Source organism: Sceloporus occidentalis, unplaced genomic scaffold (genome assembly GCF_023333645.1).
Source record: "Sceloporus occidentalis isolate IW3139 unplaced genomic scaffold, rSceOcc1.0.p SCAF_1, whole genome shotgun sequence".
Classification (NCBI taxonomy): domain Eukaryota; kingdom Metazoa; phylum Chordata; class Lepidosauria; order Squamata; family Phrynosomatidae; genus Sceloporus; species Sceloporus occidentalis.
In genome coordinates, this window is record NW_028316981.1 from 101,736,736 (window position 1) to 101,756,341 (window position 19,606).

The 19,606-nt window shown below is 37.1% G+C and overlaps 1 protein-coding gene across 2 annotated transcripts in view; it reads left to right on the plus strand.

Moving 5' to 3' along the window:
- HSPA4 (heat shock protein family A (Hsp70) member 4) overlaps positions 1-18,516 on the plus strand; it is a 33,833-nt gene extending 15,317 nt beyond the window's left edge. Inside the window, exons 3-20 of one of the 2 annotated variants that reach the window (XM_089531019.1) lie at positions 120-260; positions 701-823; positions 2,873-2,972; positions 3,708-3,841; positions 6,017-6,261; positions 7,162-7,238; positions 8,035-8,186; positions 10,635-10,741; positions 11,482-11,615; positions 13,180-13,361; positions 14,065-14,157; positions 14,518-14,670; positions 14,804-14,929; positions 15,491-15,598; positions 16,308-16,427; positions 16,536-16,568; positions 16,843-17,004; positions 17,230-18,516. In XM_089531019.1, the coding sequence (XP_089387145.1) occupies positions 120-260; positions 701-823; positions 2,873-2,972; positions 3,708-3,841; positions 6,017-6,261; positions 7,162-7,238; positions 8,035-8,186; positions 10,635-10,741; positions 11,482-11,615; positions 13,180-13,361; positions 14,065-14,157; positions 14,518-14,670; positions 14,804-14,929; positions 15,491-15,598; positions 16,308-16,427; positions 16,536-16,568; positions 16,843-17,004; positions 17,230-17,436 (2,397 nt within the window). In that variant the 3' untranslated portion in view covers positions 17,437-18,516. The remainder of the gene's footprint in view (positions 1-119; positions 261-700; positions 824-2,872; positions 2,973-3,707; positions 3,842-6,016; positions 6,262-7,161; positions 7,239-8,034; positions 8,187-10,634; positions 10,742-11,481; positions 11,616-13,179; positions 13,362-14,064; positions 14,158-14,517; positions 14,671-14,803; positions 14,930-15,490; positions 15,599-16,307; positions 16,428-16,535; positions 16,569-16,842; positions 17,005-17,229) is intronic. The other variant, XM_089531028.1, reaches the window with a different exon arrangement.
- The last annotated feature ends 1,090 nt before the right edge of the window (positions 18,517-19,606 follow it).

The following is a 19,606-nucleotide window of genomic DNA, read 5'->3' on the forward strand; positions in this document are numbered from 1 at the left end:
AACATGAAAGAACAAAATCACCAAATGTGTGAATCAGGCAGAATAATTAAAATCTGTTCTGCGTCATATTAGGACACATATTTTCTTGCTGCATGACAGTGAATTCTCTTCTCTTTTAGGTAATTTCAAATGCGAAGAATGCAGTGCAAGGTTTTAAAAGATTTCACGGTCGTGCGTTTTCAGATCCCTTTGTTCAAGATGAAAAAGCAAAACTTGCTTATGAACTTGTCCAGCTACCATCACATTCAGTTGGCATCAAGGTGAGTGTGTCTGTAGGGGAACAAATATACATATGCTGGTGCTTGCCTGTAAAATGCAGTTCAGTTTAGACAGTTTGACAAAGATGGAGTAGAGGGAAACTAGTGAAATAATAAGGAATGTGGTTTACTTAATTTTAATGCAGCCTTTCAGGTTTCAACCTGAACAGAAGGTTTTCTTTGATTCTGCCCCAGATTTGCATGAGATCTTTCTTTCCTTTCCCTTTCTTTCTGTTTTTTGAAGCAAAAAGTATGTGTAATAGATTTGTATCTCTCAAATACAAATGTATGTGTCCTTTTAAGGTTGCTGTTCTGATACTAATTTATGAAATGGAAAGAGACTTCTATATACCCTTGATTTTTAGCATTGGTAAAAGACTGTTTTGGGCTTTGTGGAAGATTACAACTTTAAAATGTATGTTTTGTTCTGCGTTTTTGCTAAGGTAATGTATATGGAAGAAGAACGAAGTTTTACCATAGAACAGATGACAGGAATGCTCCTCACTAAACTAAAAGAAACAGCAGAGAATGCACTTAAAAAGCCTATGGTTGATTGTGTTGTGTCTGTAAGTAAACACTTGTAATATATGTATAAAGTTCTGTTTGTCTTATGAGGGTGTGGCTGCTTTTGATTAATGAATCATTGGTAATATGTGACAGTGCCACTTATGCTGGACAGAATGGCTGCAGTAAAGCTGCACAGTAGTGTAGTAGTAGGAAAAGGAAAGATAGGAATTAAAGGGTTACTACTGGTCTGTGGGGACAGTTAAATATATACTAGAGCTCTTGGGGATGCTAAAGGAACTACAAACATTATTACCAGATGTATTTTTAGCATGTGTTTCACACAATTGTCTCCCGGAGTGTCTCGCATCAAAATTAAAAAAGGAGAGAGAGACAGGCAGTGCCATCAGGCTTATAGTCCAAAAAAAGATAAAACACATAAGAGAAGGGAGTGGAGGAAAGGGGGTATATTGTATTTGTGTACACTGAAAGTTAGTCATGAGAACTTAGTCGTACTGCACTGGATTACTTAGGATTTGAGATTCCATGTTTCACTTAAGGAGAGGAGAGCTCAGCCATTCTCTACCAAGCATGCTGACTTCCAAGCTTCTTTCTAATAGTGGGGGGAGAGAAGGAGTGATAGATGTATCTGGGTGAGAAAAACAGACGTTTACCACCTCTCCGGCACTGAAATTGAAGAGAGGCTGGGATTTGTTCTTATTCTCTCATTTCCCAAGTGCTCTGAGCACTTGGGAAGGAGGAGAGAAAGAAAGCTCTGCATCCACGACCAATACGCCTGTCAGGTGGAGGCATGTTGGGTTGGTTTTGTGCTTGCCAGGCCCTCAGGATACTCAGCCAGCAGAGTAAAATCCTGCTTGTGCCACCTGTCCCTCAGCTGCAAGGGTGACATCTGCTGTCTTCTGCAAATTGGCTCTTTAACTTTCTGAGAGCTAGGTGACCAGAATGAAAGCAAAATGGCTTAGCTTTTCCAGCTCAAAGCTGATTGGGACTGGAGGCTTCCAGTCTCTACCCCTATTCCAAGCTTGTATGTGAATTGGGGATCAGGGGCAGTTCTGTTTCAGAGGCATATTATAGGGTAGGTGCCAACCTTTTCTGGTTTGCCAAGTCATTATTATTATTGTACTTTATGTAGCGCTGTAGATTTACACAGCACTGTACATACAAACAATAAAATCGATAAAAATGAAACCTGCTAATGGCATACATTCTACAAAATACATATAAAACAATAGATAATAATACAAGATGGAATTAGATAAAATAAGCAGGCAACAAATTAAAAACATCAAATATATCAAATATCATATCAAATATCAAATCCAGCCCAAATAATTGGGCCTCTTTTTTAGAATTCCAGTTTCAGTAGTTACTGTTCTAGAAATGGAACTCTACAGTTTATACTCGTGTGTAAGTCAACCGCATGTATAAGTCAAGGGCAAGTTTTGGGGGCAAAATAATGGATTTTGATATGACCCGTGGATAAGTCAAGGATCAAACTCAGGGGCATGTAACAAAGGATCTAAACAGAGGGGGGGAAACACTTCGCTCTCTCCTTCTCCCTCTCTGGTCCTCTCCCAAGGGTCACATACTGGACATGCAAAATGTGGACACAAACCTCCAGTTTCCCTTCTTTTCCCACAACTTTCCTCAAGGCTGATGGGTTGCAAAAAAGGGGGACACAGGCCTCCGATTTCCCTCCCTTCCTCACAACTTTCCTCAAGGCTGCTGGATTGCAAAAAAGGGGGCACAGGCCACTGATTTCTGTCCTCTCTCTCTCCTCCCTCCCTTCTCCACAGCTTTCCCAAGGCTCATGGAGCAGTATTACCGTATTGACCCGTATATATGTCTACCTAAGATTTTGGAGCACATTTCTGGGCTTAACATTTTCGACTTATAGACGGGCGTATAATTACAATGTTTGCATCTTCTTGCAATGAACACGTATATTAGCTCTTAAGTTTCAAATCGTTAATATTCAGAAGTCATTTCAATAAGATAACTTGCATTTAACTAGCTTTTCCTAGTCTGACTTGCTGAAGAATACTCTAAAATTGGAGTAAAATTCAAAATACTATTTTGTCTGTCTTTAGGTTCCTTGTTTCTATACAGATGCAGAGCGGAGATCTGTGATGGATGCTACACAGATTGCTGGACTCAACTGCTTACGGTTAATTAATGAAACTACTGCAGGTACCTAGCTACTTGCAGAAAATGGAAGATGTGGCATTTCTTTCCATAAACCTTACATCGTTCAGATTCTTATGTGATTTGTCAGCTGTTAGGATATAAAGATGTGTCTGGATACAATTTTAAAACAAAATTTTTGACTTTCCTCTGGCTTATGCATGAATATGCATTACCTAATTACTTAACATAACAGTGAAGCTCAGTTTTGAAGAAAATCCCTAAAAAAATTCAACCCCCCCCCCCCACACACACACACATTTTATCTCACTAGAAAAATTGGGGTGTCAGGGGGCTGTCAGTACAGTCAGGTCAGGAGAGACAATGCATAATGGCTGTGCTTGGCTGAACTAGTTATATGGATGCCTCAAATATACAGTCTTCTAAAACATGTCCCTTCATAGGTATCTTTACCATCAGGATCTGAGCAAAGGGGAAATTTAATTTGAATTGTACAAAGCAGATAGTGTCACTATCAGTCTGATATGGATTATTAAGATTTTTTAAAATTATAATTATTAAGGTTTTAAAAATTGGTGTTTTATTCCTTTACATGAGAAAGCACCTAATAAGGTTATTGTAACAGTTAGTGTTTAATGACTTGCATTTCTAATATAGGTGAGCATGTGCATTTCTGTTAAATAGCTGTAATTACATAGCAAAGAAACCTTTTTATAAGTTGTATGCTTAGCCAAATAAGAAATACAGTTTTACTTACAGTTGTCCAAACTTTCTCTTTAGTTGCTCTGGCATATGGGATCTATAAACAAGATCTACCCACACTGGAGGAAAAACCACGAAATGTGGTGTTTGTTGACATAGGGCATTCAGCTTATCAAGTTTCAGTATGTGCATTCAACAAGGGAAAATTGAAGGCAAGTATTATGCTACGTTTTTATTTTAAATAATAGTTTAATTAAATAATGCTTTCATGTTGACTTTTTGTATGTTTTTGTAATCATTTTAATTTGTAACTAGTCTTCAAGGGAAAAGTTTATAAAGATGATGGTGGTGATAAATTATAACAGGTCTTTGACTTTTCCATCTTCGTTTTTTAGAAATACAGCTCTCAAAGGTAGAGCTGATAGCTTTCAGGGGTATGTCCATTGAGAAAACAAAGAAGTGGGCAACTAAACAGATATAGGGCAAGTTGGATAGCTAGACGTTAAGTCTCTCTTGTCTGAAATACTTGGAACCAGAACTGTTCTGGATTTTGGATTTTAGAATATTTGCATAATATTTTCATGTATGTTTCATATGCACAATATTTTTAAAATAATTTTATACATGAAACAAAGTTTGTCTACATTGAACTATCAGAAAGCAAAGATATCACTATCTCAACCACCCATGAAAAAAGTTTTAGTTTCTGGAGTATTTCAGAATTCCAGATAATGGAAACACAACCTATATTGGTCTTCTCTCTTTTGAGTATGTCTCTACTTGCAGGAAACCTATGCAAAATCTTTGCCTATTTTTCTGTAGATGTGGCCAACATTGTTCCATCTTGGGGACAATTTCCTATTCATAGAACTCTAGATGGCTGCATTGACTGTCAGAAAATGAAAAAAAACAAAACAGAATGGCTGTAACACTTCATATTTTGAAAAACTGGCTTTTTAAAATGTTAAACAGTATGGAAGGGGCAAAAAGACACTGCAGTTTGCAAGAGAGACAGTTTCTAAAGTCCAGAGGCAGTGCAAGAGCTAGTGTGGTGTAGTGATTTGAGTGTTGGATTATGACTGTAGACCGGGGATTTGAATCCCCACTCATCTGTGGAAATCTGCTATTCTTCCAGACTCAGAAAAAGGCAAGTCCCATCAGAACAAATCTTGCCAAGAAAACCCCAGTATAGGTTCACCTTAGGGTCATAAGTCAGACATGATTCAAAGGCATTAAGGACAGGATCAGGACTGCCAAAAAAAAGTTGAGGGGGCTATGCTTTGCCCATCTCTGCTATATATCACTTACTGCCATAGATGAAGCCAATCCAAGACTATTGTTGTATTTATTATATGTATCAGGGTGTATAGCTCTGCTTATCTTCAGTAGTGTTGCATAGGCTGTCATAGAACACGGCTTTTTAAAAAGGCAGTGTTATGAAACTAAAATACAATATTTGGCTAGTATTTGAACCATGAATGACTAACAGAATAAGTAATGTCTCACTCTTATGTTGTGTTGTTATACTCAAATGCCAAATACACTTGCATTAAAAAAGTTGTAAGGATCCTTTGCATACTGAAGCAGACAAGTGTAGGCAACTATTACATACCATTGAAAGCACAACTTAGTAATACAGTAGATCAAATATAGAAGGTTATCAGCAGGAACCCACACTGATTGAAACATTGGTTTATGGGATGTACAATTTCCATCACTTATTTCAGTGAAGGGACGCAAATTTGCCAGATCTTTTGAAAAGATGGCTAGAAACTACCAATGTGAATGGTAACTGTAGATATGTTCATCATATACGAAACTGGCTTTAGATGGTGGGCCCCATTTTCAAAATTACATCAGTTGGTGAGACGATTGCCCATGATTTTCAGGGTGCTACCACTTTGGCTAAAGCTCCAGCTAGAGGTTTTGCAGCCAGTTCTTTGCTCATGGTGTTGGCTTTGCTTCCACCTCACTTGCTCTCAAACTGCTGGCTAAATACAGTTTGTACTTCTTGTTTTCCATACTGAAGAAGGTGAGGGAAGAACAAAACTAGCTCCTTCAAAGTTGCTCCATTTCCCTGGACGCCTGAAGATTTCTGCTCTACGTTAAATTTCTTGTCAGTCCTTCTCTTCCATGATCATACATAGCAGCATGTTGTTTGCATTCTTCAGATAGCCATTTTATTTTATTATACCATATTACTGATTATTATTGTTTACTGAAATGTGTACCTTTGCTATGCACAAAGTTCTGATAGTTTGTTATCCAGAAGCTTGAATATCTCACTGGATTAAATACCTTTAGTTTGAGTTAAACAGATTATTAGTGGCATGGAATGCTATGAAAAGCTCTGGTTAAAAGGTGTTTTATTACTTTTCTTTGCAAAGGTTCTTGCAACAGCATTTGATACAGTACTTGGTGGCAGGAAATTTGATGAAGTCCTAGTAAATTATTTTTGTGAAGAGTTTGGGAAGAAATACAAACTAGACATAAAGTCCAAAATTCGTGCACTGTTGAGATTGTCTCAGGAATGTGAGAAACTGAAGAAGCTGATGAGTGCAAATGCCTCTGATTTGCCAATGAACATAGAATGTTTCATGAATGATATTGATGTCTCTGGGACTATGAACAGGTATTTTCACTGATTTTTTTCATTGTTTAATCTCCGAATATAAATTGTCTGGACCCTGTTTGTTTATGCCATCTCAGGTGAGTACTTCACCCAGTTCATATCTTTTATTGGATACAAATGTATTTAGTATCTCTGCTGTAATTCAACTTGAATCAAGGACTATAAGGGCAAAGGCCAACGGACAGGGTAGAAAAGCTGGTTCCATTGTGGTCAGAATTATTTTCTGTTAATAACGAGAAGCTTGGGTGTATCACTAATTCAGTTCTTGGATTCCTTTAACCAATAAAATACCCTCCAAATTATGAATTTTAGGTAATGGCAATAAGTGCTTACCAGAAACTTATTTATTTACATGATGGATGAATATGTAGGATTTCCATGACAATTGCTGCCACAACTGTCCAGCCTGTTTACAGAGTTATAGCTGAAACCTGAAACTGTGTGAAATGATAGTCAAGAGGAGTGTTGTGTCCAATAATCTAGGCGATGCGGGAAACTTCCTGGAGAAAAAATACAAATTGATTGACAGACTATGGTAATACCATAATAAATATTTTGGAAAAGAGTGGCAGAAGAACTTAAGCTTATTTTGTTGTGAGGCAGTACAAACAGTTTGTGCAACACACTTGCACAAAAAAAGTAATCAAGGCAGGGTGTTGAGATTGTTAGCAGTTGAGACTGATGACATTTTATCTAAGCATAAACAAAATGTAGTGAAGAATATGGCATTACAAAATACTAACTCTGCTGCTTTTTAAATATAGATGTGACAAAACCCTATTAAAAATAGCTACAAATTTTGCCAAGCTAGGGAGGGGAGGGTTAAGAGTCTGCATTACAATTGCTGTTCTATTTTCACTTTGCGATAAAATATTATTTCATATTTCTGTATACCCACAGGAGTAAATTCTTAGAGATGTGTGAAGATCTTTTGGCTAGAGTAGAACCACCACTTCGCAGTGTACTGGAACAAGCTAGTAAGTTTATCTTGGTACTTGGAACATATGTATTCCCTTTGTGTAAAATTATACAATGATTAAACAATGTGGTAAAGGAACTGAAACACTAAATGTCATTGCTATTTTTGGATGTATTAAATCTGCCAGACCAGGATTGTATCCTGTCACAGTTGTAGTGTCATTAAAACATAGTTGTGTGTTAAATAAAATATCTTTTAAAAGATACTTTATATCCTTCATACTGTTTTAACAGTATGTGTCTGACAGTTTCCTAACAATGAAGTCTGCTTTAAAACGTGCTACTCATTTTGTGTGAATGTACATTTTACTATGCCAGTGAGCAGGTGCAGTATGACTGTACCATCACAGTCTAATCTGTACTGTAAAAATAATGCAGTTTGACACCGCTTTATGCGCCATGGCTCGGTGCTATAGAATTGTGGGAATTGTAGTTTGTTGTGGTGCCAGAGCTTTCTGACAGAGAAGGCTAAATATCTCACAAAACTACAAATCCCAGAATACCATAGCATTGAGTCATGACAGTTAAAGTGGTGTCAAACTACAGTGCAGATGAAACCTATATGATACAATACCTAGCTCTGCAAATTTAATAGGGAGGCGTCACAGGTGCTTTCTTTCTATTACGACTCTAGAGAAATTGTGCATTAGGTTGTGTTTTTTTCCCAATGTGTCTCATCTTTGACTGCAGTGTTTTCAAAAATGTTCTCCTAAAGCTCCTTGAAGTGCCTGGGCTTCTGCTGAAGCAAACTGAATATAGGCTTGGAATGTCTCAAGTTCCTATCTATCTTTACAGAGTTAAAGAAGGAGGATATCTATGCAGTAGAAATAGTAGGAGGGACTACAAGAATACCTGCTGTAAAAGAGCGTGTCAGTAAATTCTTTGGTAAAGAAGTTAGTACAACATTGAATGCCGATGAAGCTGTCGCTCGAGGCTGTGCACTGCAGGTGAGAGCAGCTGCGTGCATACTAAGAGTATAGTTCTCTGTTCAGTGTTAATTTCATCCTGCTTCCTTGAGTGATGTAAATAGATCTGAATTAACTGAATTTGGAATTATTATTAAATGTTTGGGGAGAAGTGCATTTTTGTGGGGTTTTTATTCAGCAATTTACTATCAGTCCATAGATTCATTTCCCCTGTAGTCAAGTCAGAAGGGCTATAAAAAAAGTGTTGTGTGCTCAGTAGAAAATTTGTGTTCATTCTATAGCAACACAAAAACACTTACATACAGTAAAGGTTTAGAAGTAAGCAATGCAAAAACAACAACTATGTTCCCTCTAATAACCCTAACAATTTGTGAACTACATAATCTCTAGATGTTTTAGAGAAGCAATCCACATTTATGTAGGTTATATGCTGTGGATTTCTTTCTGAATCTTTTAACTTTAAGAAATAACTGCTTGGAACATATTGTAGTGTAGTGTAATATGTTCTCCAACACACTGTAAAATATGTAGGCTTCCTGTGGGACTCTTACATTGAATAAATTTGCTGTTTCCTTAGTCAGATCAGTGGAACCACACTCCTGTGTATGATTTTTGCATGAAAGCTGAAGTTCTGTGGCTGCTAACATTGAAATAAAGTCTCTTGAACTATGAAATGTCCTCCCCAGTGTAGTCCATGTCTTGCTTGACAGTATTTAGGCACCTGGCTACGACTTTATTATTCCAACAGACTTAGTGTTTGTTTCAGCTGAAAAACCTGAAGCTTTTACCCTGGCGTCATATATCTTGTGGCCTGTTTTCAACAGCTTTGTGTGGCTAGTCCAGGTCTAGTACAATAGTCTCTCCTCAGCACAAAGCTATATAAGGAAGAATGGGGTGACACAGAAAATTGGTGTGGGATTGCCTAGTCTTGGCTCTGACCATACACATTTTGGCATGAGGTACCTTACAAATTATCACAAGGAAATTTGGCTGTGTGTGTGTGTGTGTGTGTGTGTGTGTGTGTGAGTAACAGATTTAAAAATTAACTGGTTGAATTCAGAGGTTCCCTTCATTTGCCAGGGGAAATCAATCTTCAGATTTGAGCCAGAAATATCAGATTGTAAACAGGAGAGGACAGGGTTTGTGTACACACACACACACACACTGTCCTCTCCGTTTACAATCTGGTATTTCTGGTTCAAATCTGAAGATTGATTTCCCCTGGCAGATGAAGGGAACCTCTGAATTCAACCAGTTAATTTTTAAATCAGTTACCTGAGTTTATTTCAGAGTTACATTTTAGTGTATATTTAGATGTGTTATGAACAGGTTCAGTCAGAATTAAGAATACTGATTTCCTGGCATGTGAGTAAGCCTTTGGCTCATGAAGCCATGGCATCTTTCAAGTAACCTTCAGTTATCCATTATATCCAAACTTGGGGAATTGTGGTTTATGTCTATAATTGTATTTTAGTAAACAAATTAGAATGAAATTATGGGCTCAGATCCTGGCTTGTTCACAAACTAAAGCAGGGGTGAACAACAACGTCCACTCCTTTCCATCCTCTGCAGGCTGCACTGAGTGACCTGGAAAGAAATGTCATGTTATATCAGGTTCTTATTTGGCTTACTGATTAGCCATTTTTGTAGGATTAGGAGGAGGAAGAGACAAACAGCCATGTTTTGGGTGGTCTGTGTTGTTTGGGATGATACTCAGGTGAAACTGATTCTTCCAAAATGAAATTGGAGTGTGTGTGATCTGGGGGCTGCAAAAATGGACCTGGGAGCCATGTGTAATTCACAGGCTGTACTCTTCCCACCCCTATTAAACACAAGGCACATCACAGTGAGTTTAGGCATAGGGTGGAATTCCCATTTTTTTAAAAAATGGATGCATCTCATCTCCATCTGGCCACAGAATTTGAATGAGTGGATGGCTGTATCTGATAAAGTTTATCTTATATCTAAGGTTTCTTGAAATTGTGTAATTCAGGTTGAGTATCCCTTATCTGGAATTACAAAATCTGAAATAGCCAAAGATAGTGACACCTTTGCTTTCCAATGTTTCTGTGTACACAGGTTTTGTTTCATGCACAAAATTATTAAAAATATTGTGTATAAAGTTAACTTCAGCCTGAGTGTATAAGAAACCTAAATGAATTTCATGTTTAGACTTGGGTCCCATCTCCAAGATACCTCATTATGTATATGCAAATATTCAAAAATCTGAAATCCAAAAAACTTCTGGTCCAAGCATTTTGGATAAGGGATAGTCAACCTGTAATAGGGAGAGGAATCTACTCCACATTTCTTAAACTGACTAGTGGAGGTTACTTCTGAATAAACAAGTACAGGCTTAAGAAACGTGCTTTGACATTCAAGGCTCACTTTATTGTCAGTCTCTTGACATTTACACCTGACCTGTGTTTTAAGCTTGCAGAACATCAACTACTGTTTTGTTCCTTACAGTGTGCTATTTTATCCCCGGCGTTTAAAGTGAGAGAATTTTCTATCACAGATTTGGTACCGTATCCTATTTCTTTAAAATGGAATTCCCCAGCAGAAGAAGGAATAAGGTAAAACTTCATACATTAAAAGCACTTTTGATGAACTGAATTACAGCTGAAAACCATAATTAAACAGACTCTGAAAATATGCATAGCACAGTGCCTGAACAAATAACAAAGCAATTGTATTATTTATAACAAATTCCAAAATATTTCTTGTACAGTGCGCCCACATCATACGCGGATGCACCATACGCAGCTTTCAGCATATGGTGAAAGCCGCGCAAGGGGTGGCGTGTCCTATTAAGACTAATGGGGCGTGCGCCGCTGCACCTTGTACGAGCCCCATTATTTTCAATGGCGTTCAAGCATGTGCAGGTTTTTTTATGCGGGGGGGGGGGTCTGGAATGGATCCCCCATGTAAAAAAAAAGGTGCACTGTAATTAGTACTGTTCATGTAAGAGACATCTAAGATAAGGCCTGTTACAGACAGGCCAAAATAAAGCTGCTTCGAGTCACTTTGGAGATATGGTATTTCAATGATGCATGCGTTCTAAGAGTCCAAAAGCTGTACCAAAGCCACACTCCAGTTCTAAGGACTGGAGTGCAGCTTTGGTGTGGCTTTTGGACTCTTAGGATGCATGCATCATTGAAATACCATACCTCCAAAGTGACTCGAAGCAGCTTTATTTTGGCCTGTCTGTAACAGGCCTAAGTGTTTTTCTTGGTCTACTGATTATAACTTGTTTCTAAAACTGCCAGGGAAAATGTTCCCAACTAGATGAAATAAAATGCATTATCTTCTACAGTGACTGTGAGGTCTTCCCAAAGAATCATGCTGCACCATTTTCGAAAGTCCTCACATTCTACAGAAAGGAACCTTTCACTCTGGAGGCTTATTATAGCTGCCCTAAGGAACTGCCTTATCCAAATTCTGCCATAGGTATGTAAGCTTATTAGAGGGCAGAGATGTACCTGCACTCAGACTGCTTATTGATATGATGCTCCCATTCTTTGAATATAACTGCACATGATAAATGAATCTCAAACACTGGTGGAAAAATAACAGCCATCTCTCGAGTGCTTTATTTATATATTCCTGTGTGACAGAATGTTGGACTAGATGACTTTGCAGTCGCGTCCAACTCTGATAATATGATATATATAATACAAAAAAGTAAACATAAGAGTTAGAAAGTAATTAGTTCACTGTTGTATCAGCTGTTGTGTTCTTGTTTTGTTAAATTTTGTATGCCAAAATGAAGGTTTTCATTTTAAATTAGCAAATTCTAAGCTACCAGTACTAAGAACAGTGAAAGGTGGATTGATTTCACTCACCAAGAGAAAGCTTTCATTTAAATAATTAATGTAAACAACATTTTCCCTGATACAACTTCACATTCTTTTAATCTTATCACTACAATATATTAATTGACAATTTAGTAGGGCAGTTTTTAACACCTGGGAAGGTATAGTTCATGCTTTGTTTTTAAAAAGTTTTACTAATTTAGGAATTAATTGTACATAAACAGTTACAGAATTATAACAGCTGTTAGGCTAAACCAAGTTCTTAGCCCCAGCTAGATTAGACCCATTGAATCAGTAGGAACTCAACTATATGTAAGTCATTGATTCAATGAGTATTTTCTAGGTGAGACTACTTTAGTTTATTAAATTTTCTGTTTCATGTTACATGTATGTTTCACATCTTCTATTGCATCATTACTGATGGATGGTTAAAACATACATGTATAAATACATAATTTATATAGCACCCACTTTCCCATCCTGAATGCACGTTGGTGCTTTGCAAATATATTGTATCTGAGGTAGTCTCTTGGGGAACAGAGAGAATAAACAGGGTGATAGGCATCTAGGGGCCAGAGCTTAGACCACTGAGCCACTACATAAATCTGCTTAATCTTTTAATTTTTTAATTTCAACATGCTTTCACCTTTTTCATGTGTAACTGTGATAATTCGCTGTGAGTTTGATAGCATCAGTAACACCTTTTTGTGAGAATGTGACTGCAGCTTTAGCTAGTATGTTTGAAGCTACTTTTAACTATGACTTTTAAAATGAGAGTCAAGGGAAAGGTTTAGTACAGTGATGGTGAACCTTTTAGAGGCCAAGTGCCCAAACTGCAACCCAAAACCCACTTATATATTGCAAAGTGCCATGTCCCTTTGGCTTTCTAGTAACAAACTCTGGCAAACTCTGTGCTGGGGCGACGGCACATGTGCCCACGGAGAGTGCTCTGAGTGCCACCTCTGGCACGCGTGCCATAGGTTCGCCATCACTGGTTTAGTATAATGGGCATTGTTCAAAAGATAAGTTAAAGTCACAATTCTTTATTCAAATTTAAATTGTAGAAATCTGATGTTTTAAAAAAAGCAGGGAGGATAAATACCAATGTAACTAATTAAAAATGGGCAAACCAGCGTTGATGTCATGCACTATGAAGTAAGGCTATTTAATAACAATATTATCTGGTTGTTTTTATTTAGCTCAGTTTTTAATTCAGAAGGTGATTCCACAAGCAGATGGATCCAGTTCAAAAGTTAAAGTCAAAGTCAGAGTAAATATCCATGGCATTTTCAGTGTCTCAAGTGCATCCCTTGTGGAAGTTCATAAATCAGAAGAGAATGAGGAGCCCATGGAAACTGATCAGCATGCAAAAGAGGAAGAGGTAACTTCTCTTGGAATGCCTAATGCTCTTGTTAATCTGGCTGCAGCCATATTTTACTAATATGGATATACTGTGAATAGCCAGCTTTCAGGTAGAGCAATTTGCAGGTCAGGCTCAACACATGGCATTGTTTTTAAGTATTCATCCTTTGAACAAAGAATACTGATCCCACTAACAACTAATCAGAGTCAAATATTCAGAATAATGTATTGAAGCAGCTGTTCAAGGAGGTGAGTTGGTAGGAGCCGGAGGGTATTTAAAAAAACAAATCTTATGTTGCTTGTAAGTGTAAAATAAGCAAAAAGTGCTTTTGAAACCCTTGAAGTGATATTCTGACATTGATGGACCATCACTTTGGTCTACTTCACTTCCTCTGCCAGAAGAAATCTTAAAATTCAAGAGTGTGCATATGCTGCTCCTATTGTATTGTTTCGTTACCCTTACCATTAGAGGTATGTGACAATGTTTTGAGCTTTTAAAGTCCAAAGAGTGCATGGCATAGGGCGATGACAAGGGAGCACTATTTTTCACCTGGAGTCTCAGCATTCTCCCTGCCTGCCTCCCCACTTCCTTCCTTCCTTCCTGACCAGTCATAGGAATATGAGGGGACCAAGTTTAGGGAGAAAAGGATGAACTCTATAGTTGCTCAGATTTATTAAGATGGGGTTTGTTATCTACTTTCCTCTTGCTTTTAAAATTTCAGAAGATGCAAGTAGATCAGGAAGAGCAACAGAAAACTGAGGAGAACCAGCAGCAAGCACCAGCTGAAAACAAGACTGAATCTGAGGAAATGGAGGTAAAAACTATTTAAAACAAGATGTTATTCTAAAATGAGTTGAATAATAGAAATGGTGCTACTGTTTTAATGGGCACCTAAGCATGCTTGACAATTTTTAAAGCTATAGGTTATTTTTCTTCATAACCTGCATACTAGGGCATACATTCCAATTACATTTATGAGACTTGCTTAAGAGTAACTGTTTAAGGTTTAGATTGTGAAAATTGTATTGCTGAACAGAAGTGAGCTTCAATTAAACAACAATGTGTGGTAGTTACAAAAATAATGTGGGTTGAGATAACTATTTAAAAATAGATTCCCCCTCCACACACACACACACACACATCTTCTTGTGTTCTGAATTGTGTTTTAATACAGACTTCCCAAGCTGGAGCAAAAGAGAAGAAAACAGATCAGCCTCCTCAAGCTAAAAAAGCTAAAGTAAAGACAACAACAATTGATCTTCCAATTGAAAACCAGTTGGTGTGGCAGATAGGAAAGGATATGTTGAACTTATTTATTGAGAATGAGGTAAGCACCTCTAAACTACTACAATAGCCATTTGAAGATTTTTTGCTTGGTGGCTGAAATTTATTGGAGGTAAATGTACTTAGTGTCTGAATTCTCAACAGAAGCTAAAGTTTAATGAATGTATTTTTTACAGGGTAAAATGATCATGCAGGATAAATTGGAGAAAGAACGGAATGATGCCAAGAATGCAGTGGAGGAGTATGTTTATGAAATGAGAGACAAGCTTTGTGGTTTATATGAAAAATTTGTTAGTGAGGAGGTAGGTATTGCTAGTAATATGTCACTATGAAAGCTAAGATCATACTTGCAAATAGAGTAGCTAATATCAACTTTGATAGTTCATATAATCTGTTGACCAGAGACACATGAACCAAAACTTTAATGAATTCAGCAGTCGTTGTGAAGATACTTGAAGATGTGAACATAGAATAATGAATAAGACTTTTTTCATTTTGTGGACAACACAAAATGGAAAGAATTATCTTTTTAAAAAACAAACAAACAAAGCAAACAATTCAGTGGAATAAAATTTAGTATTCTCTTTTTTTCCTGCCCTCCCCACCCAATAATTTAATTTTCCACTGTTCCCTGGACTCAAAAATGTGTGTCTCCAGCGCTCAACCATACCCATATGCCTGCATGGTCTGTGCCCCTAGCCCCAGCGAATATGGAGGGACGAGTGAACATTTTAAATTTCTGAGCTAACATGGCAATATGTTCAAATTGAGGAAGCTGGAAGCTTAAAGTTCACACAACTAAAATTGTATTGATATTCAGTTTTAATGTAAGCACAACTGTGTTTCATTTTGCTTTTCTCCAGGATCGTAACAGTTTCACTCTGAGGCTGGAAGACACAGAAAACTGGTTATATGAAGAAGGTGAAGACCAACCAAAACAAGTTTACATTGATAAGTTGGCAGAACTTAAAGTAAGTGAAAATTCAAGATTGTTACAGTTAACTAAAATGACACAAGAGGGTCTGGTTGCATTTCATCTTGCATGTTGAAGAGCTGCAATTTAAAAAATCTCAAGGAAAAGTAGATTGACTATTACAGAAGTGTTAGGTTAACTAAATCATGTTAATCATGATAATCATGCCCATGTTATCCTGGTTATATATAGTTATAAACATTCATGTAATTGTATTTGCTTCATGTATGTGAGCCTGCTGCAAGCATCTTGAGCGGAACTCTTGTTATGTAATCCTTATCCAACAGGCTTTTGTGAATATATTTTGCAATCTATTTTTTCTAGTTAGATGAACCCTTGTTAATATCCCTCAAGTGAGTCACAAAATGTGATAGCAGTATACTTTGTTGGGGGAAATTGCCTGCATTGAATTTTATTTGGTGTTGCCACAGCATTTTCTCTGTTACTGTAGCATTTTTTTCCTATCAAAGACACAAAATGCTTTTAAATGGCCATCTTAATGAAACTTGCTGAGGTGGTATCACTGCTTTGATGTTGTCTATCATGTTTAAAAAATATGGAAAGATGCTTTAAACCAACTATTTAAAATTAATATTCCATGAAGATCTATGTTTCAGTAATAAGGCAGTCTTGAGTGTCAATTGGCAAGTCACTTCACAAGTGCAATTCAGAGATATAATTTTATGTCTGATATTTATTCAACTCAGGCTATGGGACAGCCTATTCAGGCACGGTTTCAAGAATCTGAAGAAAGACCAAAAGCTTTTGAAGAGCTTGGAAAGCAAATCCAGCAGTATATGAAAGCTGTCCTTGCTTTTAAAGCAAAGGTATGTCTTTACATCTCCACATATTTTCTTAATCTCTGGTAGCATTCAAAATTCTCTTGGTGGTGTTCAATAGTTAAGTTTAAGGAACAAATCCTGTTTCCTTTTCAGGAAGGTATGGGAGAGGTTTCAAGCGATTGGCAGGTATGGTTGAAAAATGTAATTGTCTATTCCCATAGCAAATGAGCAGAATTTTACTCCGTACCTCCCTTTCTCCTTCTTAATGTAACCTAGTAGTCAGCGCCATATGGTAGTGTATTTTCCCTAAAGTTTCAGTGTGCTTAGCATCCTGCCAAGTATTGGTCATTCAATTCCTTTTGTTGAGATGAAGCTAAAGATGTTTATAATTTACCAAAGCAATGAAGTGTGCAGTCGCATTACTGTACAAATTAATGCTCATTTTTTTTACAATTGTTAGGATGAACAATATGACCACTTAGAACCTGCAGAAGTGGCCAAAGTGGAAAAGAGTGCGAATGAAGTGATGGAGTGGATGAATAACAAGCTCAATCTTCAGAACAAGCGAAGCCTTACTTTGGATCCTGTTATTACAGCTAAGGAGATCGAAGCAAAAACAAAAGTAAATAGGCCTTTGAACTTGCGGGATAAGGGTGGTCTTATGCTAGATTATTGCTGGTATAATACTTTCTACAGCTGAGAGAAGCTCACTTTTGTACATATGGTAGACAATGTATTCAGACTCAGTTTGTCTATGTACATATATATTACAATGTTTTGTACTGAATTCTATTAACACAATATTTATTTCCTGATGTGCTTATGATTTCCAACTCTTTTATTTTAGGAACTAATAAATATATGTAATCCTGTAGTCAACAAACCAAAACCGAAGGTGGAACTTCCAAAAGAGGATCAAAAACCAACAGAACAAAATGGTCCAGTAGAAGGCCAAGGCGATGGCTCCCAAGGGTCTCAGACTGCCGAACAGAATACTGATTCAGCAACCCAAGCACCCACAGAAAAAAAACTTCCAGAAATGGACATTGATTGATTGAATTCCAGCTGTTGTTTATATTTAGAAACTACAATAAAGCTTTAAGTTGTCAATTTTATGTTCCAAATATAAATGGGAGCCAAGTAAGAACTGCAGCTTTCTCACATTATGCTTTTTGGATGGGGCTGGTCATTATGAAACATCTTATATCTTGGGTAGCAAACTTCAGTTGGATAAGTTCAGTCATTTTGCCATATAACTTTAGAAGCCCCTGGTAGATTTATAAAGACATAACTGACCCTTAAGTTTAACCTTATTCCTGCTTTGAGTCCAATTTTAAAAGAAGAATGAGTGCAATTGGAAAATAATTTTGTTCTTTAAAACTACCACTGCGTTGATATTGTGGATTGCAGCAGCTGCATTATAGGTATCCATTGACAGAAGAATGCCAGAAATGTTTGACATGTTGGTTCTATTGCACAAGAACATAATAAAAGCATCGGTTTGTGATCCTTCTGCAATTAAAGAAGCAAGAATGGTATATTTTCTAGCTGGAAGCTGATTTTATTTTATATTGTACCATTGATAGTTTTGTGAGCATCTATGGCACCATGGAACAGATTACATGTTTGCGCTAAATATGAAGAACTAAAATGGCTGGAGTGTTTTTTCCAGGTTGTGTCTGCACTCCACTATGAATATTGATGTCCTGGGCATTGTATCAAATTGTGTATCTGGTATGAAGCATAGCAGATGTATAACTAAATCCTGCTATTACATGCAGATATGTATACTTATGGTAAATTCTTCCCAGCTATATGAAATGCTATGTAAATTTCTGTCTCTAGTTATGTACCTGCTTGTAGGAAAAGAGGATATAATGTTAGCTGTCTGCACGTAAGGATGATTCTGATTAGTTGCTAACCCTGAAGAGAGTATTTGCTTCTTACACATGGAAGTGCTCAGCTTTACCTTCCAACAACAGCAAAGGTCTGGCAGTTTACTCATGTGCTCCTCTACACTTGGGCTGTGTTTTTCTTCTAGTAATTGATAATTGTCATAAACTTGTATGTGTTGAAATCAAAATGGAAATATCCATGCACATTGCAAGAAATAAATGCACTGGATTGTACTGGATTTTTAACACTGTTGATTATGGCTATGGGAAATCAAATTCTTTTGAGTGGAAAAGAATATTCTTTTGTTTTCCTTCACACACAAAAAAAACCCTTGTTTGCATAGGTTATGCAATCCTTGTTCTGCATTAAACAGTTTAGACCTTATCTTAATGCTTTCATTTAACTAAGGGTTTGGTTATCTACTGTACTGTTAGTGTACTAGACTGTCAAAAAACTTCTTAACTACATCCATGTGAGGTTACCATTTTAGCTCCATAAACTTTCAACTTCCAGGTAAGAAGACAAAAAATGTTTATGGGTTTGGAGAGACTTCTCAAAATATCTTGAGTCTTAATTTGAATTTAGAAAAAATAATAGCAATAATATTCTGTCTGATCATCAGTTGTCTGCTAACAACAGCTGGAACCCTTGCATCTAATGAAATAAAAGCTTTAGCTCTTGTCATGCCCCATTGTTTTGTTAGCTTCTGTTTCTTAAAAGATTTCAATTCCAGTCTTCCTCAATCCAAAAATCTTGTCATTTTCTGTGCATGAAATAATGAGACCTAGTGCCTGATGAACACTTTGTGCTTTCTCTATTAGCATGCAGTACCTGTGCTACTTAACATATTCAGGCAGAGGGTTTTTTCCCCAAGCTAAATGACACATGCTCCTGAGATGATATTTCAGATATCTGAAGATGGGGGGGGGGGGGGGAGATGAGACAGAATATCATGGAAGGAATACTCTGAATGAGGAAAAAGAAATAATGTGTCAAGGGATGGAAGCATAGATGAGAATGTGGAGTGCTAATTAAGGCAATAAAGAAAAGAGCTGGTATACAGGCATGAAGCAATAAAAGAAACTCAAAATATTTGAGAAAATACCATACAGCTATGCAGACTTGTTTTCAGGTCACTGTTTTAGAAAGCTAAGGGAGTGAAACCAACTCCTCAACTCAGGTTCAATGAATGGTGAAACTGAACAAAATAATGTGGATAATTTTGCTATTCAGTCATCTTTCTCACCAAACACATTATTGGATTGGTAAATGGGTACGGGCAGTGTGCACAGTACAAATGCAATGTCTGAATGAAGCTTCCATTATGC